This window comes from Piliocolobus tephrosceles, chromosome 9 (assembly GCF_002776525.5).
Source record: "Piliocolobus tephrosceles isolate RC106 chromosome 9, ASM277652v3, whole genome shotgun sequence".
Lineage (NCBI taxonomy): Eukaryota > Metazoa > Chordata > Mammalia > Primates > Cercopithecidae > Piliocolobus > Piliocolobus tephrosceles.
The window spans coordinates 65169984-65197652 of NC_045442.1; the positions used below are offsets into that span (position 1 = coordinate 65169984).

Here is a 27669-nt window from a genome sequence, read left to right on the forward strand (position 1 = left end):
GTACACACCTGTAATCCCAACTACTCAGGAGGTTGAGGTTGCAGTGAGCCGAGACCACGCCAATGCACACCAGCCTGGGCAACAAAGCAAGACCCCATCTCTACAAAAAAAAAAAAAAAAAAATGCAGGAAATCAGCCTGGTGGATGGTGGTGCCATTCACTGACATGTAGAATTGCAAATGTGGCAAATTTGGTATGGGAAGGAAGGGGCATGTGAAGAGGAAGATCATACATTTAGACTTGAACATACTGATACACAGCAGCTATTGAAACATTCAGGTGTGATTGTTCTAGCTGGATGTTGGATATTCCAGTCTAGAACTCTGGAGAGCCATCTGGCCTGGAGACAAAGTGGGAGTGAGCAGCACATGTAATGATAGACCTGGAAATGGATGAGATCTCCCAGGGATAAGGTTTAGGAAGGAATTTTTAGGAGCATTAACATTTAAAGGATAGACGTTTAATTTTATTTATTCTTCAGAATAATTCTGTAGAGGTAAGTAGTAGTATCATTCAGATTTTACTATGGCAAACCTGAAGCTTAAAAAAGTTAACTTGTCAATTAAGAAAGCAGGTCAATCTGAGGTTCACATCATATGTATATGAACTTCCAAAATCAATGCTCCTTTGTATGTCTCAAAGCACTTTACACAGCTGGTGCATAATAGTTAAAATCTTATATCACCCCTCCCCATTTGACTTGATAACTTAGGAAGGTAAAAGGCATGAGGTGGCTTTCACAGCTGTGGGACTTAGCTCTTGTTACGTTGGGCAGTTGTACAGATTCCTACAACCTGTATTTCAGGGTTGAAGTGAAAGTATTTGTCTATCACTGAGTGTTTTGTGTATTTATGGCTCTCGATCAAGATATTATATGTTGATAATAATCAGCTCTCGGCTACATTTCAATCTTTTTTTTTCCTTTTATTTTACTTTAAATTCTGGGATATATGTGCAGAACGTGCAGGTTTGTTACATAGGTATACATGTGCCATGGTGGTTTGCTGCACCTATCAACCTGTCATCTAGGTTTTATGCCCCGCATGCATTAGGTATTTGTTCTAATGCTTGTGTTTTCTTTTTTTCTCAGGCAGTCTTGCTCACTGTAACTTCCACCTCTTGGACTCAAGCGATCCTTCCACCTCACCCTCTGTGGTAGCTGGGACTACAGTTGCGCGCCACCACACCCGGCTAATTTTTTTAAAAAATTGTAGAGATGGGTCTTGCTATGTTGCCCACTCCAGTGGGCATCCCAAAATGTTAGGATTACAGATGTGAGCCACCACGTCTGTCCTTTTTTATTTTTATTTTTTATTTTTATTTATTCATTTATTTTTTGAGACGGAGTCTCACTCTGTCCCCCGGGCTGGAGTGCAGTGGCCGGATCTCAGCTCACTGCAAGCTCCACCTCCCGGGTTCACGCCATTCTCCTGCCTCAGCCTCCCGAGTAGCTGGGACTACAGGCGCCCGCCACCTCGCCCGGCTAGTTTTTTGTATTTTTTAGTAGAGACGGGGTTTCACAGTGTTAGCCAGGATGGTCTCGATCTCCTGACCTCGTGATCCGCCCGTCTCGGCCTCCCAAAGTGCTGGGATTACAGGCTTGAGCCACCGCGCCCGGCCCTGTCCTTTTTTTAAAAAAGAAAATTTTATCCAGTGACAGGCTGGGGTATATACACTTAATGTCTAAAGGTTTTTGCCTTTCAGTTCATATCAACGCGAGTAGAGTTAGCTAGCTATGTTTGTAAAAAAATATTTCGGCATGCTTCGTTAAAGTAAGCTGAAATTAAACATTTATATAAATCCATCCTCACAGGGTCAATCTATATCACAGGGTCAATCTAGAGATAAACTCTCCGCTGCAGGGGGCGGGGAAGGAGGCGGGAACACCCTCATTGACAACTTCATTTCCATGAGAATGGTTGCTGTGGTGATTGCTACGTCTTCCCATTGGCCACTGCCGAGCGTATTGCGGTTCTCCGGACGGGTTTTATTGGTTCTCGTTCCATAGCGGCCGCAACGTGTCGAGAGCCGTAAGTAAAGTGTCGCAAAGCAGAAGGAAGGCGGGAGTCCCGACTGCAAACATTGAGGAAAGCTATGGCGAACGTACCGTGGGCAGAGGTCTGCGAGAAATTCCAGGCGGCGCTGACCCTGTCGCGGGTGGAACTGCAAAAAAATCCGGAGAAGGAACCGTACAAGTCCAAATACAGCGCCCGGGCGCTGCTGGAAGAGGTCAAGGCGCTGCTCGGCCCCGCGTCTGAGGACGAGGATGAGCGGCCTGAGGCTGAGGACGGCCCGGTTGCTGGTGACCACGCCCTGGGGCTGCCGGCTGAGGTGGTGGAGCCCGAGGGGCCCGTGGCCCAGCGGGCGGTGAGGCTGGCGGTCATCGAGTTCCACCTCGGGGTGAACCACATCGACACGGAGGAGCTGTCGGCGGGGGAGGAGCACCTGGTGAAATGCCTGCGGCTGCTGCGCCGGTACCGGCTCTCGCACGACTGCATCTCCCTCTACATCCAGGCGCAGGTGAGAGAGCGAGCCCGGCCAGGCCGGCCCCTGTCGACGAATGGCGAGGGATGGGGAGGAGCCCCTGCCAAGGCCAAGGGCAGAAGTTCTAAGGCGCAATTCGTCCCCGCGTTTTTGAAGCTCTGGACTGAGTCCCAGAGAGCGTCTGTGGTCTTCAAAAAAGCCAGTCTTAAGGACGTATTGCCTTGTAACTAGATCTCCCACAGTCGTCCCCAAACTCCCTGTCCACCCTCGTCGCCCACTCCTACATCGTCATGCGCTTTCCTCTCCACCAGTCCAACTCCTGTTCATTCTGTTGAGAAAATCCAAAGTAATTTAAATCTTAACGTCTCAAGGAAATGACAATGACCTGAGTACATTCTTTTTTGGTTTTGATTTTGTCTTTTTCTTGGAGATGGGGTTCTTACTGTGTCGCCCAGGTTGGAGTTAAGTGGCACCATCATAGCTCATTGCAGCTTCCACCTCTTGGGCTCAAGCAATCCTCCTGCCTCAGCCTTCATAGTAGCTGGGACTACAGGCACACGCCACCATTCTTGGTAATTTTTTAAATTTTCTGTAGAGATGGGAGTCTCACTCTATTGCCCAGGCTGATCTTGAACTCCTGGACTCAAGTGATCCTTCTGACTCGGCTTCCCAAAGTGCTGGGATTACAGGCCTGAGCCGCTGTGCCTGGCTCAGAATACATTCTTAATTCAAAATAAAGTGTCCAAAATCTTCAGCTTCCTTTCTTACCAAATTCATTTGTTTGCATCTTAGGGAATTCTTTCCCGTTCTTGAAAACCTATTTCAAGAATCACTTCCTTTAGTATTAATAACTTTCTTGGGACCATTTTGAGCCAAACTGATCTCTCCTTCCTACCTTTGAATTCTTATAATACTTTTTGTATATACCATTTATATGGTACTTGGTTTATTAAATAAATCTGGGCAGGGCACAGTGGCTCCCATCTGTAATCCCAGCATTTTGGGAGGCCGAAGTGGGAGGATGGCATGAGGTCAGGAGTTCAAGACCAGCCTGGGCAACAAAGTGAGACTCTGTCTCTAAAAAAAAAAAAAAAAAGGCAAAAGAAAACCGCACAAAACTAGCCAGGCGTGGTGGTACACACCTGTAGCCCTAGCTACTGGGGAGTCTAGGCTGAGCTGGGAGGATCACTTGAGCCCCTGGAGGAGCCGTGATCATGCCACTGCAACTCCAGCCTGGGTGACAGAGCAAGACCTTTTCTCAGCAACAACAACAAAATCCACATCAATATTCTAAAATAATATTGGTCAACACCTGTGAAAAGAAAGGGTGAAAAAAAGAAAAATACTTCAAAAAGTTAAAATAATATTGGGACAGGTGAATATGGATGTTCATCAAAGCAGTGTTGATTTTTTTTTTTTTTTGGAGACAGAGTCTCGCTGTCTCCCAGGCTGGAGTGCAGTGGTGCAATCTCGGCTCACTGCAGCCTCCGCCTCTCGGGTTCAAGCGATTCTTCTGCCTCAGCCTCCTGAATAGCTGGGACTACAGGTGCGTGCCACCATGCCCGGCTAATTGTTTGTATTTTTTATAGAGATGGGGTTTCACTGTGTTAGGCAGGATGGTCTTGATCTCCTGACCTCGTGATCCGCCCTCCTTGGCCTCCCAAAGTGCTGGGATTACAGGCACGAATCACCACACCCGGCCAGTGTTGATTATTAAAGAAGAAAAACTGCAGGGCTGAGGCAGGAGGATTGCTTGAGCCCAGGAGGTCAAGGCTGCAGTGAGCCAAGATCATGCCACTGCACTCCAGCCTGTGCAACAGAGTGAGACCCTGTCTCAAAAAACAAAGAAAAGGAAAACAATATAAATGTCAGTAGGAATATGATTAAATTCCATTACATCCAAACAGAAGAACAGTACATAATTATTAAAAATAATAATTTATATTTTAAAAAATTGGCAATATGAAGAGGGAGGGAGAAGACTGTAAGCCATGTTTAGAATTATGTAGAAAAGGCCGGGTATGGTGGCTCACACTTGTAATCCTAGCACTTTGGGAGGCTGGGATGAGATGATCACTCGAGCTTAGGAGTTCAAGATAAGCCTGGGCACATAGTGACACCTATTTTTAGTCGCTACTAAAAATAAGAAAAAAAAATTATTCCAGACATGGCTGCTTCCCTAGGCAGTATGTTCTTTGGGCAGCCATCAGAGCCCCGACCACCACCAGGGCTCTGGGACCAGGCTTCCCTTACTTACGGGCAGCTCCAGGGGCTCTGAGACCTTCTAACAATACTTTGGTGGACGATATGGAGTCATCTTTCCAGACTTGCTTAGCCTCTCCGGTAAGTCAGGATTATGTCAATGGCACCAATCAGGAAGAAATTGAAACTGGTGTTGATCGGTGTATATACAAGTTTCTGGATATTGCAAGACAGAATGTTTTTTTCCTACAAAAAAGATTGCAGTTATCTGTCCAGAAACCAGAGCAAGTTATCAATGAGGATGTCTCCAAACTAAGAAATGAGTAACATTGGAGACATGCTCTGGTCCAGAAGCACTTGACAAAGCTAAGGCATTGGCAGCAAGTGCTGGAGGTCGTCACCTGCAGCACAAAAAGCTAACCAACATCCGTCAAGGCTCCTTGGTCTACCTTCAGCAGGCATTCAATATCCCTGCACTTCTGAAGTGCACCTGAGCAAAAGGGTAAACGCTGTGGGCCTGAGAGTGGTCTGGTGTGGGAGACAGCCCCATGCAGATGGTTTGCCACACATCCCTTCTCGTAGACTTGGCATTTTGGAAGAACTCTTTGACAGAGAATGAGTTGATTTTAGTTTCATGCTCCCACCTAAAATTTTTTCAGTATTTTTGTAAGCTGTTAATTTCTTGAGTACTTTATTTGTAACATGCCTGTACCTTGGGTAAACCAACTTAACTTTTTTTGTCTTAGGCAAAGTTTAGACTGTTTGTATGATGATACAGTTTCTTTTTTATGTGGGTTTTTTTTTTTTTTTGCTTGTTTTTTATTTTTATTTTTGAGACAGAATCTTTCTCTGTTGCCCAGGCTACATAGCAGTGGCACCTTCACAGCTCACTGCAACTTCCACCTTCCTGGCTTAAGCGATCCTTCCACCTTCGCCTCCCAAATAGCTGGGACCACAGGTGCATGCCACCATGCCCGGCTAATTTTTGTATTTTTAGAGAGACGGTGTTTTACCATGTTGCTCGAGCTGGTCTCGAACTCCTGAGCTCAGGCAATCTATCCACCCCAGACTCCCAAAGTGTTGGGATTACCGGTATGAGCCACCGTGCCTGGCCTTTTTAAATTTTTTGCATGACTTTTCATCTTTTTATGTGTGTTTCTCATTTGTTTGATATGAGGGAAAAAATTCTAATAGCTTGAGAATCAAAGGGATGAGGATTTTGGTTGTAGGCCTTTTATAATACCCCTCAGTGGTGGTGTAGAAAAATAGGTAAGCTTTTTCTGTTTCAAGACTTCAGACTACCTCAAGAAGAACAATCTATTGCAACAGTATTTGTAATGCTTCCAGACGGCTCAGAAGAGGAATTTTTTTTGTAAATGGGTTGGAAGAGGATTAAAATATCCTGGGTTAGTGTAGTAGTATTACAGTAGGATCCTTAGGTTGATGCTGACTTTTATTTGGGGTAAGCTTATATTTTGTGTGGCATTTATTTACTTTTTTTGAAGAGGAGGATGTAGTAGGAGCAGTGTTACAAATCAGTTTAAGTAATGGAGTAGACCCTGTTCTCAGTAGGGGTATAGGTGAGTTATGAGGGCTAAAGCTTGCTCTGATGGTCTCTTTTTGTTTTGTTTTCTTTGGTTTTATCTTTTTTGTTTTACATTTGGGGAGGGGAGAGATTTTCCATTAAGGAAGAATTTGCTAGTGGATTTGATTCCAAGGGCCTGGGGTATCACAGTGGGGTTGGGGAGGGGCTGCAGGGTGATCCTTGGCTACTGACCCTCCACAAAGAGTATGTGGTGCCCCTGCCCTTTGAAGATAATTTGCTCTCTTGTTAGTTTTGCAGGCCACCTCAGATTCTCTGTTGAATTGCTGTTAAGAAATACAGACCAGCGTTGTTTCTGGGCTCTTGTTGGGCGAGATTTTCCTGAGTTTTATGTCTCTTCTTAGTTCACATCGTGTTACCCAGAACAAATGCTTCACTGTCTTCTGAACAGGCAGTACTCCTGTGGCTCTGTGTCTTGGCTCGTTTAGTTTTCTTCAGCCTTGAAGACTGCTTCCCACACTTACTGACATCCACTCATGTTCCTGGTATGACCTGGATTGCTGCCTGGTCCCTGCAATATCCCAGTGCTCTTTCTGCTGCATTCTCAGAGCACAGGACTTTTCTCTTTTCTGCTGACCTTGCTTGGTTCTCCCTTGTGGGTTAGTAATTTCTGTCTGTCTCTTTGCCCCTCACTAATTGTTCACCCATGAGAGTTAGGTATTATTCCTTTTAAATATACAGGGACCATATATAGTCTTTATCTTTTATACATGATACTTATTACTCAATTTTATGTGTGCAAAGTATCTGGCACATGGACCTGTGATTAGTAGCCTGAGGTCGACAAATGCATAGGTTAAACAAATTTTTTTTTTTTATTTAATTTAATTTTATCTTTATAGAGATGGGGTCTCACTATATTGACCAGGCTGGTCTCAAACTCCTGGCCTCAAGTGATCCTCACATCTCGGCTTCCCAAAGTGGCAGGATTACAGGCATGAGCCACTGAGCCCAGCCTAAACAAAGCTTTTAAAAGCTCCTGCAACCTCAAGGTTGTTAACCTGGTCATCTCTTGGTAATTAGGAAGTCTGATTGGCTGCTTTAGATTTCTTAATTAAAAACCTAAATAAACTGATTAAGTTTTAGGCATTCTTTCAAAGGTTTCTCAGTGAAAAGATTGGGAACTATTCTGTTTGGTGCTTTGTGAAAATATTTTGAATTAATGTATGTACCAGTTATTGCCATTTCTTAAGTCCAATATGTTTTTCTGGTCAAATAAATAGCAGCTTTTCAAAGACAAATTAGCAGGGTGTGGTGGCGTGTAGTCCCAGCTACTCAGGAGGCTGAGGTGGGAGGACTACTTAAGCCTGGGAGATCAAGGCTGCAGTAAACTATGATGGTGTCACTGTACTCCAGCCTGTGTAACAGAGTGAGACCCTGTCTCAGAAAAAAAAAATAATAATAATTGGTAGAATGATCCTATTTTTGTATAAGACTATGTATACACATACACACACATATTTACATTATATATACACATATAATAAAAAGTTTACGTGTGAATATATACAAATACATATATATGTGTGTGTGTATGAAAGAGTTTTGCAAGTATCAGTTCATGGGAATTCATGATATTCTAACTGCTTTGTCTTAATCTGGTGTCTTCTCCTTGGGGAACTACAGAACTTGGCTTTACATTATTTATCAAAAGAGATTGATCTTACATTAGATTATCAAAAGAGAATTCTGCCTTCTCTGGGTTCCAGGTGGCTTAGGAATAATTTTTATCTGGTATTCCTTCTGATCCTTGTTATTACCGATATATACTGGCACTACCAGCTTGATTTTAGTAAAATTTCTTGGGAAATTAGTAGATTGCTCTCCCCACTCCAGGTTATATATGTATAAGGCGTGCTTTTTGTTGTTATTGTTCACAGCTTCGTTGAGTTGCAATTGGCATATAATAAACTGCACTTTTTTTTTTTTTTTTTTTGAGTTGGAGTCTCCCTCTGTCACCCAGGCTGGAGTGCAGTGGCAAGATCTTTGCTCACTGCCTCCCAGGTTCACACCATTCTCCTGCCTCAGCCTCCCGAGTAGCTGGGACTACAGGTGCGTGCCACCACGCCCAGCTAATTTTTTGTATTTTTAGTAGAGACAGGGTTTCATCTTGTTAGTCAGGATGGTCTAGATCTCCTGACCTCGTGATCTGCCTGCCTCTGCCTCCCAAAGTGCTGGGATTACAGGCGTGAGCCACCGTGCCTGGCTTTTAATTGCACATATTTGTAACGGTACAATCTGATGAGCTTTGATACATGTGTTTTTTTTTTTTTTTGAAACGGAGTCTCGCTCTGTTGCTCAGGCTGGAGTGCAGTGGCGCATCTCCGCTCACTGCAAGCTCTGCCTCCTGGGTTCATGCCATTCTCCTGCCTCAGCCTCCTGAGTAGCTGGGACTACAGGCGCCCGCCACCACTAATTTTTTTTTTTTTTTTTTGTATTTTTAGTAGAGACGGGGTTTCACCATGTTAGCCAGGATGGTCTAGATCTCCTGACCTCATGATCCACCCGCCTCGGCCTCCCAAAGTGCTGGGATTACAGGCATGAGCCACCGCACCTGGCCTGACATATGTATTTATACCTGTGAAACAATCACTGCAATCAAGATACGAACATACCTGTTACCACCAAAAGTTTTCTTGTGCTCCTCTGTAGTCCCTCCCTCTCTCTATATTCTTTGCCTCCCTTCTGCTTGCCCTAACCCTGCATTTTGTAGATTTTTATTTTATTTTAGAGACAGAGTCTTACTGTGTTGCCTAGGCTGGCCTCAAACTCCTGGGACCATGTGAACCTTTCACCTCAGCCTCCTGAGTAGCTGGGACTATGTAGAAATTTATTTTATTTTATTTTTGGAGACAGGGTCTGGCTCTGTCACCCAGGCTGGAGTGTAGCGGCAGGATCTCGGCTCACTGCAACCTCTGCTTCCTGGGCTCAAGCCATCCTCCCAAGTAGCTGGGACTACACAGTCATGCCACCACGCCCAGCTAATTTTTGTATTTTTTGTAGAGGCAGGGTTTTGCCATGTTGCCTAGGCATCAAGTGATCTGCCTGCCTTGGCCTCCCAAAGTGCTGGGATTACAGGTATGCACCACTGTACCCAGCCTAAGTAGAATTTTATGTAACTGAAATCATATTGTATATACTCTTGTTTTGGTATACCTTTTTTCCACTCCACATCATTATTTCATTCTGTATCTACTGAGCTGATCATGTCTTTTCATTTTCAGTCTGTTAATAGGGTGGATTACACTGATTTTTGTAAATGTTAAACCTTGCATTCCTGGGATAAACTCCATTTGGTCATAACGTATTATCCTTTTTATATATTGTTGAACTGAATTCACTAAAATTTTGTGTAAAATCTTTGCATCTGTGTTCATGAAGGATTTCAGTCTGTAGTTTTCTTGTTATATCTTTGGTTTAATATGATATGGGAAGCGTTCTGTCCTTTTCTCTTTTCTGGAAGTGTTTGTGTAGTGTTGGTGTTAAACTTCATTACATGTTTGACAGAATTTACCAGTAATACTTTTTTAGCTGTTTTTATTTTGTATTTTACTTTTCTCCTTACCTAGTTTGATATGATGGCAAGGATATGATATGTGAAAGATGCCAGACCTCCCATTGTAGCTTTTCTACCCTTAGTAGAATTTATATTGTATTTAAAGAATGATTCACATAAAGACTGGGCACAGTGGCTCATGGCTGTAATCCCAGCACTTTGGGAGGCCGAGGTCGGTGGATCACTTAAGGTCAGGAGTTTGAGATCAGCCTGGCCAACATGATGAAACCCCATCTCTACTGAAAATACAAAAATTAGCCAGGTGTGGTGGTGGGTGCGTTATCACAGCTACTCTTGAGGCTGAGGCACAAGAATCCTTGAACCCGGGAGGCGGAGGTTGCAGTGGACGGAGATTGTGTTACTGCACTCTAGACTGGGCAACAGAGCAAGACTCTATCTCAAAAAAAAAAAAAAAAAACAGGTAATAATAATTCAAATAAAATGTCAACAGTGATTATCTCTGTGGAGTCAAACTTAAAAAAAAAAAAATCCAAAACACCAAACCTAATTTAATTTTAAAAATAAAGGCAGGCCGGGTGTGGTGACTCACGCCTGGAATCCCGGCACTCTGGGAGGCTGAGGCAGGTGGATCACCTGAGGTCAGGAGTTCGAGACAAGCCTGGCCAAAATGACAAAACCCCATCTCTACTAAAAATACAAAAATTAGCTGGGCGTGATGTTGGGCGCTTGTAATCCCAGCTACTCTGGAGGCTGAGGCAGGAGAATAGCTTGAACCCTGGAGGTGTAGGTTGCAGTGAGCCGAGATCGTGCCACTGCACTCCAGCCTGGGCGACAAGAGTGAAACACTGTCTCAAAAAAATAAATAGGCCGGGCGCGGTGGCTCACACCTGTGATCCCAGCACTTTGGGAGGCCAAGGCGGGTGGATTGCCTGAGGTTAGCAGTTAGAGACCAGCCTGGCCAACATGATGAAACCCCATCTCTACTAAAAATACAAAAATTAGCCAGGCATGGTGGCAGGCGCCTGTAATCCCAGCTACTCGAGAAGCTAAGAGAGAAAAATTGCTTGAAGCTGGGAGGTGGAGGTTGCAGTGAACCGAGATCACGCCACTGTACTCCAGCCTGGGTGACAGTGAAATCTCAAAAATAAATAAATAAATAAATAAATAAGTAAGTAAGTAAGTAAGTAAGTAAGTAAGTAAGTAAATAAATAAAGGCATTCTAGATTCCTTACATGGTCCTTACCTTCAGGACCTTAATAGGTTATGATCCAGAAGAAGAATTTTAGTCATTTTTGGACATACTCTAGGGTCTCTATTTGGTTTCAGATTTATCACATACCAAGAATTGTTGCTTTCTGTGGCATAGTCTACCCTGGATCTAGCAGGCCAAACACAACCCTGTCCCAAAAATAGAGTGTGACTAACCAGTTTCTGGTACTATGTGAGTCTCTAGACTACCTAGGTTAGGTGCAGTGTGCTGCAGTGGGGCATAGTGGTGTCATGGTCAAAGGAGTTTCCCAAGCACTGTCTATCATCAAAGGAGAAATAAGTTGAACTAAAGAGTAAGGAAAGCCTGGACGCAGTGGCTCATGCCTTTAATCCCAGCACTTTGGGATGCCGAGGCGGGAGGATCACGAGGTCAGGAGATCGAGACCATCCTGGCTAATACAGTGAAACCTCGTCTCAATTAAAAAAAAAAAAATACAAAAAAATTAGCTGGGTGTGGTGGCGGGTGCCTGTAGTCCCAGCTACTCAAGAGGCTGAGGCAGGAGAATGGCATGAACCTTGGAGGCGGAGCTTGCAGTGAGACGAGATGGTGCCACTGCACTCCAGCCTGAGCGACAGAGTGAGACTCCGCCTCAAAAAAAAAAAAAAAAGGAAAAGGTGACTTGTACGTCTAAGATCAGGAAATTACATTCAGTAAGTTATTAGGAAGGCAGAGCCCTTTGTATTAGTCCATTCTCATATTGCTATAAAGAACTACCTGAGACTAGATATTTTATAAAGAAAAGAGGTTTAATTGGCTCACAGTTCCACAGGCTGTACAGGAGGTATAGCTGGGGAGGCCTCAGGAAACTTGCACTCATGGCAAAATGTGAAGGGGAAGCTCAAACATCCTACATGGCTGGAGCAGGAATGGGAGAGAGCAAAGGGAAGTGATATACACTTTCAAACAACCAGATCTCATGAGAACAGCAAGGGGAAATCCACCCCCATGATCCAGTCACCTCCCACCAGGCTTCTCCTCCAACACTGAAGATCACAATTCAACATGAGATTTGAATGGGGACACAGAGCCAAACCTTATCACCCTTCAAGTCTCTGTTACTTATGAGGTTTAATAAGGTCATCTATTATGTCAAGCCTCTATTACTTATGTAGTTTAATGAGGTTCTGGAAAGGACCTCGTAAGTAACAGAGGAGAGAACTATCCAATCTCACAACATTATCAGTATGACCTATAGTCCTGGATACTGAGGACTGATCAAGTCACGTAAAAAAAAAATTATACAATGGATATATTTTGTGAAGCCAGAAGACCAAAGTGCTATGTTCCAGTGGAATGATCAAGTCACTTTTATTTCATTTTTCTTCAAATAGAGACAAAGTCTCACTGTGTTGCCCAGGCTGGTCTCGAACTCCTGGGCTCAAGTTTCAGCCTCCCAAAGTGTTGGGATTGTAGGCATAAGCCACTGTGCCCAGCCAAAATATATATATTTGTTTGTTTGTTTGTTTGTTTGTTTGTTTGTTTGTTTTTGGAGACAGACATCTCTCTGTTGCCCAGGCTGGAGTGCAGTGGCACAATCTCGGCTCACTGCAACCTCAACCTTCTGGGTTCAAGCGATTCTCCTGCCTCAGCCTCCTGAGTAACTGGGATTACAGACGTGCACCACCACACCTAGCTAATTTTTGTACTTTTGGTAGAGATGGGGTTTCACCATGTTGGTCAGGCTGGTCTTTTTTTTTTTTGAGACGGAGTCTCGCTCTGTCGCCCGGGCTGGAGTGCAGTGGCCGGATCTCAGCTCACTGCAAGCTCCGCCGCCCGGGTTTACGCCATTCTCCTGCCTCAGCCTCTGGAGTAGCTGGGACTACAGGCGCCCACCATGTCGCCCGGCTAGTTTTTTGTATTTTTTTTTTTTTTAGTAGAGCTGGGGTTTCACCGTGTCAGCCAGGATGGTCTCGATCTCCTGACCTTGTGATCCGCCTGTCTCGGCCTCCCAAAGTGCTGGGATTACAGGCTTGAGCCACCGTGCCCGGCCCTGTCAGGCTGGTCTTGAACTCCTGACCTTGTGATCTGCCTGCCTCGGCCTCCGAAAGTGCTGGGATTATAGGCGTGAGCCACTGCACCCGGCCCAAAAGATTTTTAAAACAAAATGTGTGATATAGTAATATATATACTTCTTTATTAATACATTATATAATGTATCTAATATCTTTGATGATTTTAAAGTAATGATGAGCATAAATGATATTTTGAGATATCTGCTAACTATATAATAGTTTTTTTTTTTCATTTCTATTGTTCACAAAGTCCCAGGTCCTATAATACTGCTACAGTTTCTTTCCTGTGTTCATAATGAAAAGAAATGCTATATTTTAATAGGAGATTAGTGATTAGTATTTTTATTAGTATTTTAGATTAGTATTTTTTTTTCCCTTTCCAAATTCGTGGACTCTGAATTCTCTTTATGGATGCCTTAGGGGTCCTTAGACTTGAGGTTAAGAATTTCTGCATTAAAAACTCTATTTCCTTAACCTGTTCCTTCCCTAGGGGAGTGGCAAAAGATGGTAGAAGGCCAGCCTCAGAAGTATCCTTGTGCCTTAAGGACTGACTATTCCAAGGGAAGTGAGGTAGACTAACTCCACTACATATATACTTTTTTTTGAGACAGAGTCTCACTCTGTAGCCCAGGCTAGAGTGTAGTGGCATGATCTTGGCTCACTGTAACCTCCACCTCCTGGGTTCAAGCCATTCTTCTACCTCAGCCTCCGAGGTAGTTGGGATTACAGGCATCTGCCACCACACTCGGCTAATTGTTTTTTTTTTTCCAGTAGAGATGGGGTTTCGCCATGTTGGCCAGGCTGATCTCGAACTCCTGATCTGAAGTGATCTGCCTACCTCGGCCTCCCAAAGTGCTGGGATTACAGGTGTGAGCCACTGTGCTGGGCCCATATATATAATTTTTTGGTTTTGGTTTTGTTTTTGAGACAGAGTGTTGCTCCATCGCCCAGGCAGGAGTGCAATGGTGCGATCTCGGCTCACTGCAGCCTCTACCTCCCAGGTTGAAGCAGTTCTCGTGCCTCAGCCTCCCAAGCAGCTGAGATTACAGGCGCATGCTACCACTCCCGGCTAATTTTTGTGTTTTTAGTAGAGATGGGGTTTCGCCATTTTGGCCAGGCTGGGCTTGAACTTCTCGCCTCAAGTGATCTGCCTGCCTCGGCCTCCCAAAGTGCTAGAATTACAGGTGTGAGCCACCACACCCAGCCTATTTCTTTTTTTAAAAAAGGTCTCTGGATAGTATTTTGAAAGCATTATATGTTTCTGATCCATCTTGGTCTATTATCTCAGAAATCTCACCATGGCTTAGCTGATTGCCCCATACTCAAAGGCCGACATCATATTGTTGACCTGCTGGGGCTCGCAGTAATACTTGAAGGCTGGGATGCCAGGAGGATCCATTTCCAGCTTACTCACGTGGTTGTTGGCAGGATTCAGTTCCTCACAGGCTTTTTGATGGAGGGCCTCAGACTGTTGACCTCTCTCATTTCCTTTCCATAGGGGCCTCTCCATAGGGTGGCTCACAACATGGCAGTTGGCTTCCTTAAGAAGGAGCAGTCAATTGGCTGGACGCAGTGGCTCATGCCTGTAATCCCAGCACTTTGGGAGGCCAAGGCAGGTGGATCACAAGGGGTCAGGAGATCGAGACCATCCTGGCTAACACAGTGAGACCCCGTCTCTACTAAAAATACAAAAAATTAGCCAGGTGTAGTGGCGGGCATCCGTAGTCCCAGCTACTCGGGAGGCTGAGGCAGGAGAATGGCGGTAACCCGGGAGCGGAGCTTGCCGTGAGCCGAGACTGCACCACTGCACTCCATCCTGGGCAACAGAGCGAGACTCTGTCTCAAAAAAAAAAAAAAAAAAGAGCAGGCAATAGCACCTAAAATGGAAACCAAGGGTTTTGTTAACTAATCTTGGAAATGACTTTCCATCACTTCTGTGATAGTCTAGTTGTTAGAAGCACATCACTAAAACCAGCCTGTACTCAAGGGGAAGAGATTACGTAAGAGCATGAATACCCCGAAGCAGAGATCATTGGGGGTTGATTTTAGCAGCTACCTGCTGCACTACATAAGGTCAATATCATTGTGAATAATTAATTGGTAATCCAACTCCACTATTTGGTTGGTAAGTATTGACTTTAAAACTATGAAATTTACTTTAATTGGAGGTCTTATATCATTGTTTGTTTCTCTTTTTCTTTATTTTCCAGAATAACCTGGGTATTTTGTGGTCTGAAAGAGAAGAAATTGAAACTGCACAGGCTTACCTAGAGTCATCAGAAGCACTATATACTCAGTATATGAAAGAGGTATGTTACATGTCAGATAATTTTTAAGTTTTGATTGAAACTAGTCAAGAATTGATAGTAAGAATCCCTCATTCGTAATATTGGTGTGACTCTTCACTGTGCCCAGGAACTTCTTTATAGAGCTATCTGGGAAGTCACCTAATAGCTGAAATTATTGCATATTAAAGACTTCAGGATTTTAAAAAAATAATTCTTGGATAGGACATAATGGCAACCTAGTCTAAATACCATTATAAAGGAAATATTATTCTAATGTTATCCTAAAATACTATTTGCATGTTTTTGTATTTATAATTTAAATATTTTATTTTGGTTTTCCATGAAAATAGCATTATTTGAAGGAAACAAGAACTACTTTAACAAAACATCTGAAATCTTTGAAGCAATGGTTCTCAAATGTTAGCACCCATCAAAATCTGGAGAGCTCGTGAAAGCAGAGCAGACTGGGCATCCAGGTTCTGATTTAATAGTTCTGGGGTGGGGCCTAGGAATTTGCTTTTTTGTTTTTTGTTTTTTTTTTTTTTGAGACGGAGTCTCGCTCTGTCGCCCAGGCTGGAGTGCTGTGGCTGGATCTCAGCTCACTGCAAGCTCCGCCTCCCGGGTTTACGCCATTCTCCTGCCTCAACCTCCCGAGTAGCTGGGACCACAGGCGCCCGCCACCTCGCCCGGCTAATTTTTTGTATCTTTTAGTAGAGACGGGGTTTCACCGTGTCAGCCAGGATGGTCTCGATCTCCTGACCTCGTGATCCGCCCGTCTCGGCCTCCTAAAGTGCTGGGATCACAGGCTTGAGCCACCGAGCCCGGCCTTTTTTTTTTTTTTTTTGACATGGAGTCTCACTCTGTCACCCAGGCTGGAGTGCAGTGGCAGGATCTCGGCTCACTGCAAGCTCCGCCTCCCGGGTTCACGCCATTCTCCTGCCTCAGCCTCCTGAGTAGCTGGGACTACAGGCGCCCGCCACCACACCCGGCTAATTTTTTGTATTTTTAGTAGAGACGGGGGTTTCACCATGTTAGCCAGGATGGTCTCAATCTCCTGACCTTGTGATCCGCCCACCTCAGCCTCCCAAAGTGCTGGGATTACAGGCATGGGCCACCACGCCCAGCCGGAATTTGCATTTTGAACAAGGTCCTGCCTGGGTGATGCTTATGCTGCTGGTCTAAGTACTATACTGTACTTTGAGAACCACTGCTTCAGGGCAATGGTTTTTCAATGATTTTTTTTTTTTTTAAGCCCGTGAAACCCTTCTGAAAATACAACATATAAAAATTGATTGAGTTACTCTGGTTAAGCAGGTTAGAAGGACCCAGAGCCCAATCCACTACAGATTCTTCCTCCTCCCCACTGCAGTAGTACAAAAGAGATGCTGTAGAACTTCTAGGGCTCTGGGGAGCCAACACTGAAGACTCTCACTTTAGGGTCACAGCCTGCAAAGGTGACAAGCCACTGTGTTACCATCTGTTTCCTTAATAAACTTGTTTTAATATGAAAGGGAAATTATCAGGCACAATATTTTCTTATGGATTACTATTTGTCACAGCTATCTGCTTTAAAAATCCATTAATACGGCTGGGCATGGTGGCTCATGCCTGTAATCCCAGCATTTTGGGAGGCCGAGGCAGGTGGATGACTTGAGGTCAGGAGTTCAAGACCAGCTTGGGCAACGTGGTGAAACCCCATCTCTACTAAAAATACAAAACAGCAGGCGTCGTGGCACACTCCTATAGTCCCAGCTACTCCGGAGACTGAGGCAGGAGAATCGCTTGAACCTGGGAGGCAGAGGCTGCGGTGAGCTGAGATCACACCACTGTACTCTGGCCTGGTCGACAGTGAGACCCTGTCTCAAAAAAAAAAATCTATTAATAAAATGCTTTTATAACATTAAAAAACTTGGAATAACATTAGATATCACATAAAAGAGACTAAACATACAAAATTATGTTTGCTAAATTCAGGCATCAGAATGCTTAACTACAAAAGGATATAAGAAGCTTGGTATGCCTGTAATCCCAGCACTTTGGGAGGCTGAGTCTGGAGGATCACTTGAGCCCAAAAGTTTGAGATCAGCCTGGGCAACACAGCAAGGCCTCGTCACTACAAAAAATTAAAAAATTTGTCAGGTGTGGTAGCATACACCTGTAGTTTTAACTAGTTGGGAGATTGAGGCAGGAGGGTCACCTGAGCCCAGGAGTTTGAGGTTGCAGTGAGCTATCATCGAACCACTGTACTCCAGCCGGGGTGACAGAGTAAGATTCTGTCTTTATTTATTTATTTTTTTCTTTTTGATACGTAGTCTCACTCGGTTGCCCAGGCTGGAGTGCAGTGGTGTGACCTTGGCTCACTACAACCTCCACCTCCTGAGTTCAAGTAATTCTCCTGCCTCAGCCTCCCAAGTAGTTGGGATTATAGGTGCCCGCCACCATTCCCGGCTAATTTTTTATTTTTTTTGGAGACCAGGTTTCACTGTGTTGCCAGGCTGGTCTTGAACTCCTGAACTCAAGTGATCCGCCCACCTCAGTCTCCCAAAGTACTGGGATTACAGGCATAAGCCACCATGCCCAACCTCGTACTTTGGCATTTTAACTTTCTTCCTGAAGTACTAACAAGAGCAGAGTGCCACAAGGCCAAATAGAGATGTTAGTCTCCCCTTTCTTGCTTTTAGGCTCACAGTCTTGTATGTGAAATTGTTAATTTAAAATGTAAAGGCTGAGGCTGGGCACGTGGCTCACGCCTTTAATCCCAGCACTTTGGAATTGACCAAGAAGTTCAAGATTAGCCTGGGCCACACAGTGATACTCTTGTCTCTATAAAAACTAAAGAAAAATTAGCTGGGTGTGGTGGTGTGTGCTTGTGGTCCCAGCCACTTGGGGGGCTGAGGTGGGAGGATGGCTTGAGTCCAGGAGGTCAAAGCTGCAATGAGCCAGGATCCTGCCTCTTCACTCCAGCCCAGGCAACCAAACGAGACCCTGTCTCAAAAATAAATAAAATGTAAAAGCTGAGTGCGGTGACTTACACTTATAATCCCAGCACTTTGGAAGGCTGAGGTAGGAAGATTGCTTGATGCCAAGAGTTCAAGACCAACATGAGCAACAAAGCAAGAACCCGTCTTTTCAAAGAAAAAAAAAGTTACTAAACATCAATAGTATTTCATAAAAATAGAATTTATATGGAAACATAACACATATAGTGAAATTCCTTATGCTTAGTTGTACCTCTATTTCAGTTAAAAGAAGATACTGATTTGACTGTTAATATTACTTATGAAGTGTGAAAGCCATAACAGTGAAGTATGTACATAAAATAATATATTGATTCCCCTCATCTAGACAGGGGTATGCTTGGTAAGCAGCCCTCGGCATTGTTGAGGAGTTCTCTGAAGAATTACTTATCTATTGGGTTTGCCTTGGGCCTTGCTTCCTGTCTTAGTTGTTTTTACTTTCTGTGAATCCTGGGAGCACAAGTTGTGATGCTTTTAGTGTTCACATCCAGAATGTAAAATCATATTTTTATGGGAAGCTTTGTTCCTTTTTGAGTTTAATAAATTCAGTTGAAAGCAAGAGTATGCTTCTAGATGGGACTATCCTCATAGAAGTAGAATGAGGCAGAGGTTAGGTAGTTCTGCTCTTTTGGAAGACGTAAGAGGGGGTTGTAAGTGATTTATAAATATTAACTCACTTAATCCTCATGAGATAGATACTGTTATTATCCTTATTTTATAGATGAAAAAACAGAAACACAAGAGATCAAGTGACTTGCCCAAGGCAATAAATAATGGAATCTGGTTTTAATGTCCCTGTATTGAAAGGGGGTAATATACTTTTCTTATTTCCTTGAGAAAAAAATATCAGAATAAATATTAAAATCTGTCATTTGATTTTTATTAGTGGTCAGTTTAGAATACTACTACTCTAGAAACATATACATTTTTCTTATTTGTTTTGCTTATGCAGGTTTTTAACAGAGCCCTTTTACCAGACAAAATTGCAATTTGACATACTTAAAGAGGGGTCAGGCACGGTGGCTCACACCTGTAATCCCAGCACTTTGGGAGGCCGAGGCAGGCAGATCAAGAGATCAAGACCATCCTGGCCAACATGGAGAAACCCTGTCTCTACTAAAAATACAAAAATTAGCTGGGGGTGGTGGCACATGTCTGAAATCCCAGCTACTCAGGAGGTTAAGGCAGGAGAATCGCTTGAACCCGGGAGGCAGAGGTTGTAGTGAGCCGGGATGGCACCACTGTCCTCCAGCCTGGTGAAAGAGCGAGACTCCATCTCCCAAAAAAAAAAAAAAAAAAAAAAACTTAAAGAGGCTGGGCACAGTGGCTTATGCCTGTAGTTTCAGTACTTTGGGAGGCTGAGGCAGGAGGATCACTGGAGGCTAGGAGTTCAAGACTAGCCTGGGCAACAGAGCAAGACCCCCATCTCTAAATAAGTAAATAAGAATTTAAAAAAAGAAAAAACAGAATACTTAAAGAATTATATATATCTAAAAGCAAATTGGTGAATTTTTTGCATGTTTGCAGTTTAACTGCAACAACAGTAAAATTTTGTCAAATGTGAACTTACAGGGTATCTTTTATTTGTTTGACTCAGATTTTATGGTTAAGAAAATTACTTGGCTCACGCCTATAATCCTAGCACTTTGGGAGGCCAAGGCAGGTGGATTGCTTGAGCCCAGGAGTTCAAGACCAGTCTGGGCAACATAGCGAAACCCTGTGTCTACAAAAAAATACAAAAATTAGCCAGGCCTGGTGGTGCACACCTGTAGTTTCAGCTACTCGGGAGGCTGAGGTAGGAGAATTGCTTGAGGTGGGAGGATCGGGAGACGGAGGTTACAGTGAGCCAAGATTGTGCCACTCCACTCCAGCCTGGTGACAGAAACCCTGTCTGAATAAATAAATACAAATTAAAAAAACGGAAAATTACTTTTTTTTTTTTTTTTTTTGAGACGGAGTCTCGCTCTGTCGCCCGTGCTGGAGTGCAGTGGCCGGATCTCAGCTCACTGCAAGCTCCGCCTCCCGGGTTTACGCCATTCTCCTGCCTCAGCCTCCCGAGTAGCTGGGACTACAGGTGCCCGCCGCCTCGCCCGGCTAGTGTTTTTTTTTTGTATTTTTTAGTAGAGACGGGGTTTCACCGTGTTAGCCAGGATGGTCTCGATCTCCTGACCTCGTGATCCGCCCGTCTCAGCCTCCCAAAGTGCTGGGATTACAGGCTTGAGCCACCGTGCCCGGCCAAAAAATTACTTCTTGAGTAACATGAAAATGAACTAGGAAAAAATGAAATGTATTTTGGCTTGTAAAAGTTGATTTCTCCAGGTCCTCCAGAAGAGGGTACTTGGTGTTTACAGTTTAAAACTTTAAAGAGCTTTCGTTTTTCTTAATTGTAGGTTGGGTGTCCTCCTCTTGATCCTACTGAGCGTTTTCTTCCTGAAGAAGAGAAACTTACTGAACAAGAGAGATCAAAAAGGTGAGTAGGTGTAGAAATCAGCCCTTGCAAATATTTCCACATAGCATAGATAAGTGATTATTCAAAAAGGCACTTATAAAGGTTACAGAATGGGGATTCTGACATGAGTAAAACCTCCATTTACCGCTTATGTGTTATGTGACCTTGTTCAAACCTGAGACTCAGTTTCCTTATCTGTCAAATAGATACAATAAACAAATCCAACTCAAAGGGTTGGTGGGAGGATCAAAATAAATATGTATGAAATTTATTTATAAAACGTAAACCATGGGCTGGACACAGTGGCTCACGCCTGTAATTCCAGCACTTTGGGAGGCTGAGGCGGGTGGATCACAAGGTCAGGAGTTCGAGACTGGCCTGACTATTATGGTGAAACCCCATCTCAACCAAAAATACAAAAGCAGGCACGGTGCTTTTTTAGCCAGGCACGGTGGCAGGCGTCTGTAGTTCCAGCTACTTGAGAGGCTGAGGCAAGAGAATTGCTTGAACCCAGGAGGCGGAGGTTGCAGTGAGCTGAGAGCGCGCCACTGTACTCCAGCCTGGGCAACAGAGTGAGACTCTGTCTCAGAAAAAAAAAAAAGTAAACCATTACACAAATATTGGTTTATTTTTTCTTTACAGATTTGAAAAGGTTTATACTCATAACCTATATTACCTAGCTCAAGTCTACCAGCATCTGGAAATGTTTGAGAAAGCTGCTCACTATTGCCATAGTACACTAAAACGCCAGCTTGAGCATAATGCCTACCATCCTATAGAGTGGGCTATCAATGCTGCTACCTTGTCACAGTTTTACATCAATAAGGTAAGCATCTTGAAGTAGTTATCTAACAGAGTACCAATAGTGAGTATAAAAATAGAACTAGTAGTACCTTGAAAATACCATCTTTTAAAAACAGGTAGCTTATATTTTATGATTTGCAACTGGACCTGAAAATGCAGCTCAGGTTGCCCGTGTACTAAAATTTTGTAGCTTTTTGTTGTATGAATTATTTTAAGTTTTAAAATACTGAGTTTTTTCATAGTTTTTCATGTTACCTAAGACCAGTTCTTTTTTTTAACATAGGCACGCTATCTCAACTCATTTTAGTGAGGTATTACCTTAAATTGCAAATTTTATCTTGTAGATATATCTTTATCTTTATGTAATGGTAATCTCATAACTCTTGAGAATTTCACTGAGGAAGTTGACTGTTAAATGTGGGCTTTGATAAAAGCATGTGATGCATTTCAGTTATTTTTCAAAATTAACTCTGTAATAATTTTTTAATGTTGGAAATATGTCTGCTGAGTTCCAAAGTTCTAGGTCTTTATGACATACTTCTTTTGGATTGTTAAACAGGGACAATGTTTTTGAGCTTCTGAATTGTTTATCAGAATTTCTCATAAAAATTTAAAAAAGCATTGCTCACATCATGTTGATGTACCCTTAATTGACCCATTTATTCCTTTAATCCCTAAGAGTTTTTAATGCTAAAATAATTTTACACCACCTTTTCTAACCAGATTTTCCTATTAATCCTTAATAAGACATCTCGGCAATATAAATTACTTTTATTTATATTTCTAATTCGCAAGCCTCTATGAAATTTTGGTAATTCTCTGCTTATCAGAGTTCCTTCTTTCATCTCTTTGGTAACCTGCTGCCTTATTCTTGGGCCTTTATCCTTTTTGAGCATTTCGTTAGCGTTGGTTCTGTAAATGCGCCCTATGATTAAAGTATTGTCCCACAGAATTTCATTCAGAAAAGCTATTAGCAGGAGAGAAAGGGCTGTGGTGACTGCAGCATCGCTTCTAGGACTTTGGTCTAAGATCAAGTGTGTAAGTAACGCTACTGCATATATCAGAGCATTCAGTTAACTAATTCTCATGAATCCATTTCATTGTCCTCATCCAAAGTGTTATCCAGTGCCTCTGCTTGTGACATCTTTTTTACAGCTGTTGGAGGCCCCTTGTTCATTCTGTTTAGCAACTTTAAAATTATGTATTCACTATGACTTTAATTAATACTTAAAACTCCATGGATATTGGCAGTACTAAGATATCTAGATATTAAAGTATGATTTAAAATTTAAAGTTGTTAAGCATTACTTATGTGGAGCATGCAGTAATTTTCATGAGACCTCCCACACCCTGCACTTTTATTTTTTGCCAAAATCTTTTTTAAGTTTTTGTTAAAACCAACTAAGTCGTATTGCAAAAAGAGGGATTTGAACCATGTTTTTAAAAATGCAATTGTCATTTATATCATTGTCATCTTCATCTGATTCCAGTGATGAGGTTTTGCTACGTGGTGAATCCCTACCTGGCAGCTGCTAAAGTCCCACATTTACCAGCCACCTAGAGAGCATAAGATACTCACTGTTCTAGCAGCGATTGCTCACAGGGAGCCAATCTGGACAAAGCTGAAATGATGATAATGGTTAAGGGATTGGATTATAGAGAGATAATTAAAGTTGCATTATATAAACTCTAACTTTCTTTTGGCTTTTAAGATTTAACACATTTTTATCTATAGATGTTGCTGGGCCAATACTTGACGTGCCCAGCTATTCTCAAGATGGCTTCTGAATTTGCCATAATGGAAAGATACATTTAATGCTGCGATTTTAAAGTTATAGCCAACCATTTAAAGCCTTTCAGGTATTACTATAATTAAGTAGACATTCTATTTAATGAGGGTGGCTTCCAACTAAAAGTTGGACTTTAACTTTGAACTTCTGCTGGGTGGTCCTTTGACTTACATGACAAATACAAAATGTTTCTGTTAATAAGGAGATCTTCTCTAATTGTTTGAGAAGTTTGCCACGCCCAGAAATGAATTATGAAGTCTTCAAGAGTGTTGGTAAAGCAGTTCCATAAAGTTCATCTGTAGAAATCTGTTGACTTTAAAACTTGGTGGGAAGCCTTATTGTATGTAAGTTTTAAAGATTTTAGAACACAGGAGTCTCTCCTTATCCAAATTTATCCTAATTGCCTTTGTATAGTAGGATGTAAAAGGGCTCTATAAACCTAATAAAAATTAAATCTTCAGACTGGGCAAGGTGGCTTACATCTATAACCCCAGCACTCTGGAAGGCCAAGGTGGGAGCATTGCTTGAGGCCAGGAGTTGGAGACTTGTCTAGGCAACATAGAGGAACCCCAGAATTAGGCTTGGTGGCATGTGCCTATAGTCCAGCTACTCAGGAAGCTAAAGGTGGGAGGATCCCTTACGCTCAGGAGGTTGAGGCTGCAGCGAACTATGATTGTGCCACTGCACTCCAGCCTTGGGCTAGAGTGAGACCCCTATCTCGTAAGGAAAAAAAAAATTCAGTCCTGACACAATGTAAATAGTCTAAGAATTTATTGTGCGTGGGAGGTTTGGCTCTTTAGACTGAACCTAAAGGACTTTTTGAGACAGTTTAAGTCTAGGATGACAGCCATTCCTGTATATCTATTGATTAAATAAGGAGAGCTAACTTTCAATTGGCAGTTGTCTTTCAGCCCAAGTGGATTATTATTAAGAGTTTGGGGGCATTAATATTTTAACCTTTGAGGTTACATTTTAACCAGATAATACGATAATATGTCTTTTATACCTTCTGAATGATCTGCAAGTCTATAGGGCCTCCTTTGTAGTATTTTTATCTGATTTTATACCTTTTCCCATATTAAAAGCAATTATGCAAGTATCAGTTGCAAATAAAGCTGTATGATAGCATTCACTGTTGTTTATTTCCCCAATAGCTATGTTTTATGGAGGCCAGGCACTGTTTATCAGCTGCTAATGTCATTTTTGGTCAAACTGGAAAGATCTCAGCCACAGAAGACAGTAAGTTTACCTTTGCATGTTTTACATAGCTTTTAAAAAAGTATTTTATTTTGAAATTATTTTAAACTTTTGAAAAGTTGCAAGATCAGAAGAGCGATCATATGCCCTTCTCCTAAATGCACCAATTTTTAGTATTTTCCTCGCTTGGAATCAAATTTTATTTTTCTCTCTGAACCACTGGAGAGAAGGTTACATACATTAGGCTCCTTTACTCTTTCATACTTCAATGTGTATTTCCTAAGAAGAATATCTTTTTACATAATCATAGATCATTTATCAAATTCAAGAAATGTAACATTGGCTAGGCATAATGGCCCATGCCTGTAATGCTAGATTTTGGGAGGCCAAGATGGGAGGGGCCAGGAGTTCAAGACCAGCCTGATCAACATAGTGAGACCCTATCTCTATGTTTTTAAAGAAATTAAAAAAACAAAAGTAACATTGATACAATTCTTTTGTCTACACTGCATATTTCTGTTTCATCAGTTGTTGCCATAATATTCCTTCTAGCATTTGTTTGCCAGTACTGGATTATACAGTTCAAGATTGCATATTGCATTCAGTTGTCACATCTTTAGGCATTTTTTTTTTTTTTTTTTTTTTTTTTGTGAGACGGAGTCTCGCTCTGTCGCCCAGGCTGGAGTGCAGTGGCCGGATCTCAGCTCACTGCAAGCTCTGCCTCCCGGGTTGTGCCATTCTCCTGCCTCAGCCTCCCGAGTAGCTGGGATTACAGGCGCCCGCCACCTCGCCTGGCTAGTTTTTGTATTTTTTAGTAGAGACGGGGTTTCACCATGTTAGCCAGGATGGTCTCGATCTCCTGACCTCGTGATCCGCCCGTCTCGGCCTCCCAAAGTGCTGGGATTACAGGCTTGAGCCACTGCGCCCAGCAGCATTTTTCATCCAGAATTGTTCCTCAGCCTTTCTTTCCCTTTCATCACTTAACATTTTTGAAGAATATAGGCCAGTTATTTCATAGAATTACTGCCAACTGGGGTTTGTGTGATGTTTCCTTATGCCACGATTCAGATGATACATTTTTGGTTGGAATACTACATGCATAAGCGATGTAGCCAAATATCCATCTTTTTAAGTATAGTGTTTCATTTAGTCTTAGAAAATCACAGTTAACATGTATCTTTGAGCCATTTAACAGGTTTTGTAGTAAGTTTATCATTTTCTTTAAAAATAGTTTATTTTTAAAAATAGTTTGATTCTATAACTCACAGTTGAACAGTTTCCAACCTTCTTATGATGTTTTAGATTTTGAAACATCACGTCTTCCTTACAAATGGACATTCTAATTGTGGATCTGAAAAGTGCAGAGGCTCTTAAGAGTTAAAGGAATGTACATTATCAAAGTAAATAGTTGCTTTCTCCCCTAATATATTAGCTACATTGAATTAATTATAGATTAGTTGAAGTCTAAGAGGCACTTGTCTCAAAAAATGAATAAAAACTAAATTGCTGAGATATTATTACTATATTTTATTTAAAATAATATTGTGAAATTTTTTTTACTCTTCAAAATAGCTGAAAAAATGACAGTGTCCAGTGTTTTCAAAATGTTCTTATTGAGCATTCTCATATGTTGTTGGTTGGCGTATTTGTTGAAAATAATTTGGCTATATGTTGTGAATTATTTAAAATTGTGTAAACTCTTTTACTCAGTAAATTCCACTTCTAGGAACCTGCCCTAAGGAAGTAATCCAAAATCCAGGCAGATTTTTGCACAAATATATTCATGTTTCGAGTGTAAAAAAATGTACATGTGTGTGTAAACTTTCTAAACATTTGTGTTGAGGGCTGACTTTCAATAGATTGCAGCAAGAAAGCTGCCCTGCTGTGTATGACACTCTGACCCAGAAGCAGGTCATCTGAATAGTTTAGCACCAGGTTCTCCACAACCATGGGTTGTGTGACATAGAGGTTTTTGTGATAGTACAGATATGGAAACAACAAATTCCGGGTTAGAATTAGAAGAATGGCTAAATAATGGAATATCTATTTAATTGTATATAATGGTGTACTTAAAAATGAAGCTAAGAGTTGATAATGATATGAGTAAAGTGTTTGTAGTATGAGAAAGAAATATGCAAAAATAATAGTGAGCGCTTCTGGATAGTAGGATTTGGGGTGGATCTTTCTTCCCTTTTCCCCAAGCCCCCTGCTTCAGTAAAGATCTGTTACTTTTGTAGTCAGGAAAAAGTGATATAAAAAAATTACAGTACCCGATGAAAATTACAGTTGTGATCATTAATTTCAACAAATCACATGTACATTTTAGCTCCTGAAGCTGAAGGAGAGGTGCCAGAGCTTTATCATCAAAGAAAGGGGGAAATAGCAAGGTGCTGGATCAAATACTGTTTGACTCTCATGCAGAATGCCCAACTCTCCATGCAGGTAATGCAGTCAGAAGTTGCCTTTTTTCTTTCTTAAATGAGGACATTGTAAGTAAAAACTCATAGTGGGGATTGTGCTCATTGGGGTCACATTGTGTTTAATATGAAAGGCGTGTAGAATGTTTTCATAAATATGTCTTTCTTGGTTTTAAATTGTACTCATCAAATTGATTGAATCCAGGAGGCAGAGGCTGCAGTGAGCCAAGACTGGACCACTGCGTTCCAGCCTGGGCAACAGAGCAAGACTCCATCTCAAATAAATAAATACATAAATACATAAATAAATAAAATCTTACTTATTATTCAAGGCCTATCTTAAATACTACGTCTTCCTTGAAGACTTCTCTTTGGTTAGACTATAAGCTTCTTGAGAGCTGGGAACTATGTCATATTCTTTTTTTTTTTTTTTTTTAAAGACAGGCTCTCGCTGTGTTGCCCAGGCTGGCGTGTGGTAATATAGTCATGGGTCACTGCAAGCTTGATCTCCCCAGCTCACACAATCATCCCACCTCATCCTGGGAGTACAGGCATGTGCCACCATGTCCAGTTAATTTTTAAATTATTTTGTAGATACTGGCTCTCACTATGTTGCCAA

General features: G+C 42.2%; 1 protein-coding gene and 1 pseudogene across 2 annotated transcripts in view; both read left to right on the plus strand.

Moving 5' to 3' along the window:
• The first annotated feature begins 1998 nt into the window (after nucleotides 1-1998).
• The window catches only part of KIFBP (kinesin family binding protein), a 31368-nt gene continuing 5697 nt past the window's right edge, over nucleotides 1999-27669 (plus strand). The window contains exons 1-6 of one of the 2 annotated variants that reach the window (XM_023205056.2): nucleotides 1999-2520; nucleotides 15299-15397; nucleotides 20784-20863; nucleotides 21485-21668; nucleotides 24591-24675; nucleotides 26960-27075. In XM_023205056.2, coding sequence (XP_023060824.1) covers nucleotides 2095-2520; nucleotides 15299-15397; nucleotides 20784-20863; nucleotides 21485-21668; nucleotides 24591-24675; nucleotides 26960-27075 — 990 coding nt within the window. In that variant the 5' untranslated portion in view covers nucleotides 1999-2094. The remainder of the gene's footprint in view (nucleotides 2521-15298; nucleotides 15398-20783; nucleotides 20864-21484; nucleotides 21669-24590; nucleotides 24676-26959; nucleotides 27076-27669) is intronic. The other variant, XM_023205057.2, reaches the window with a different exon arrangement.
• LOC111537918 lies at nucleotides 4246-5400 on the plus strand (annotated as a pseudogene).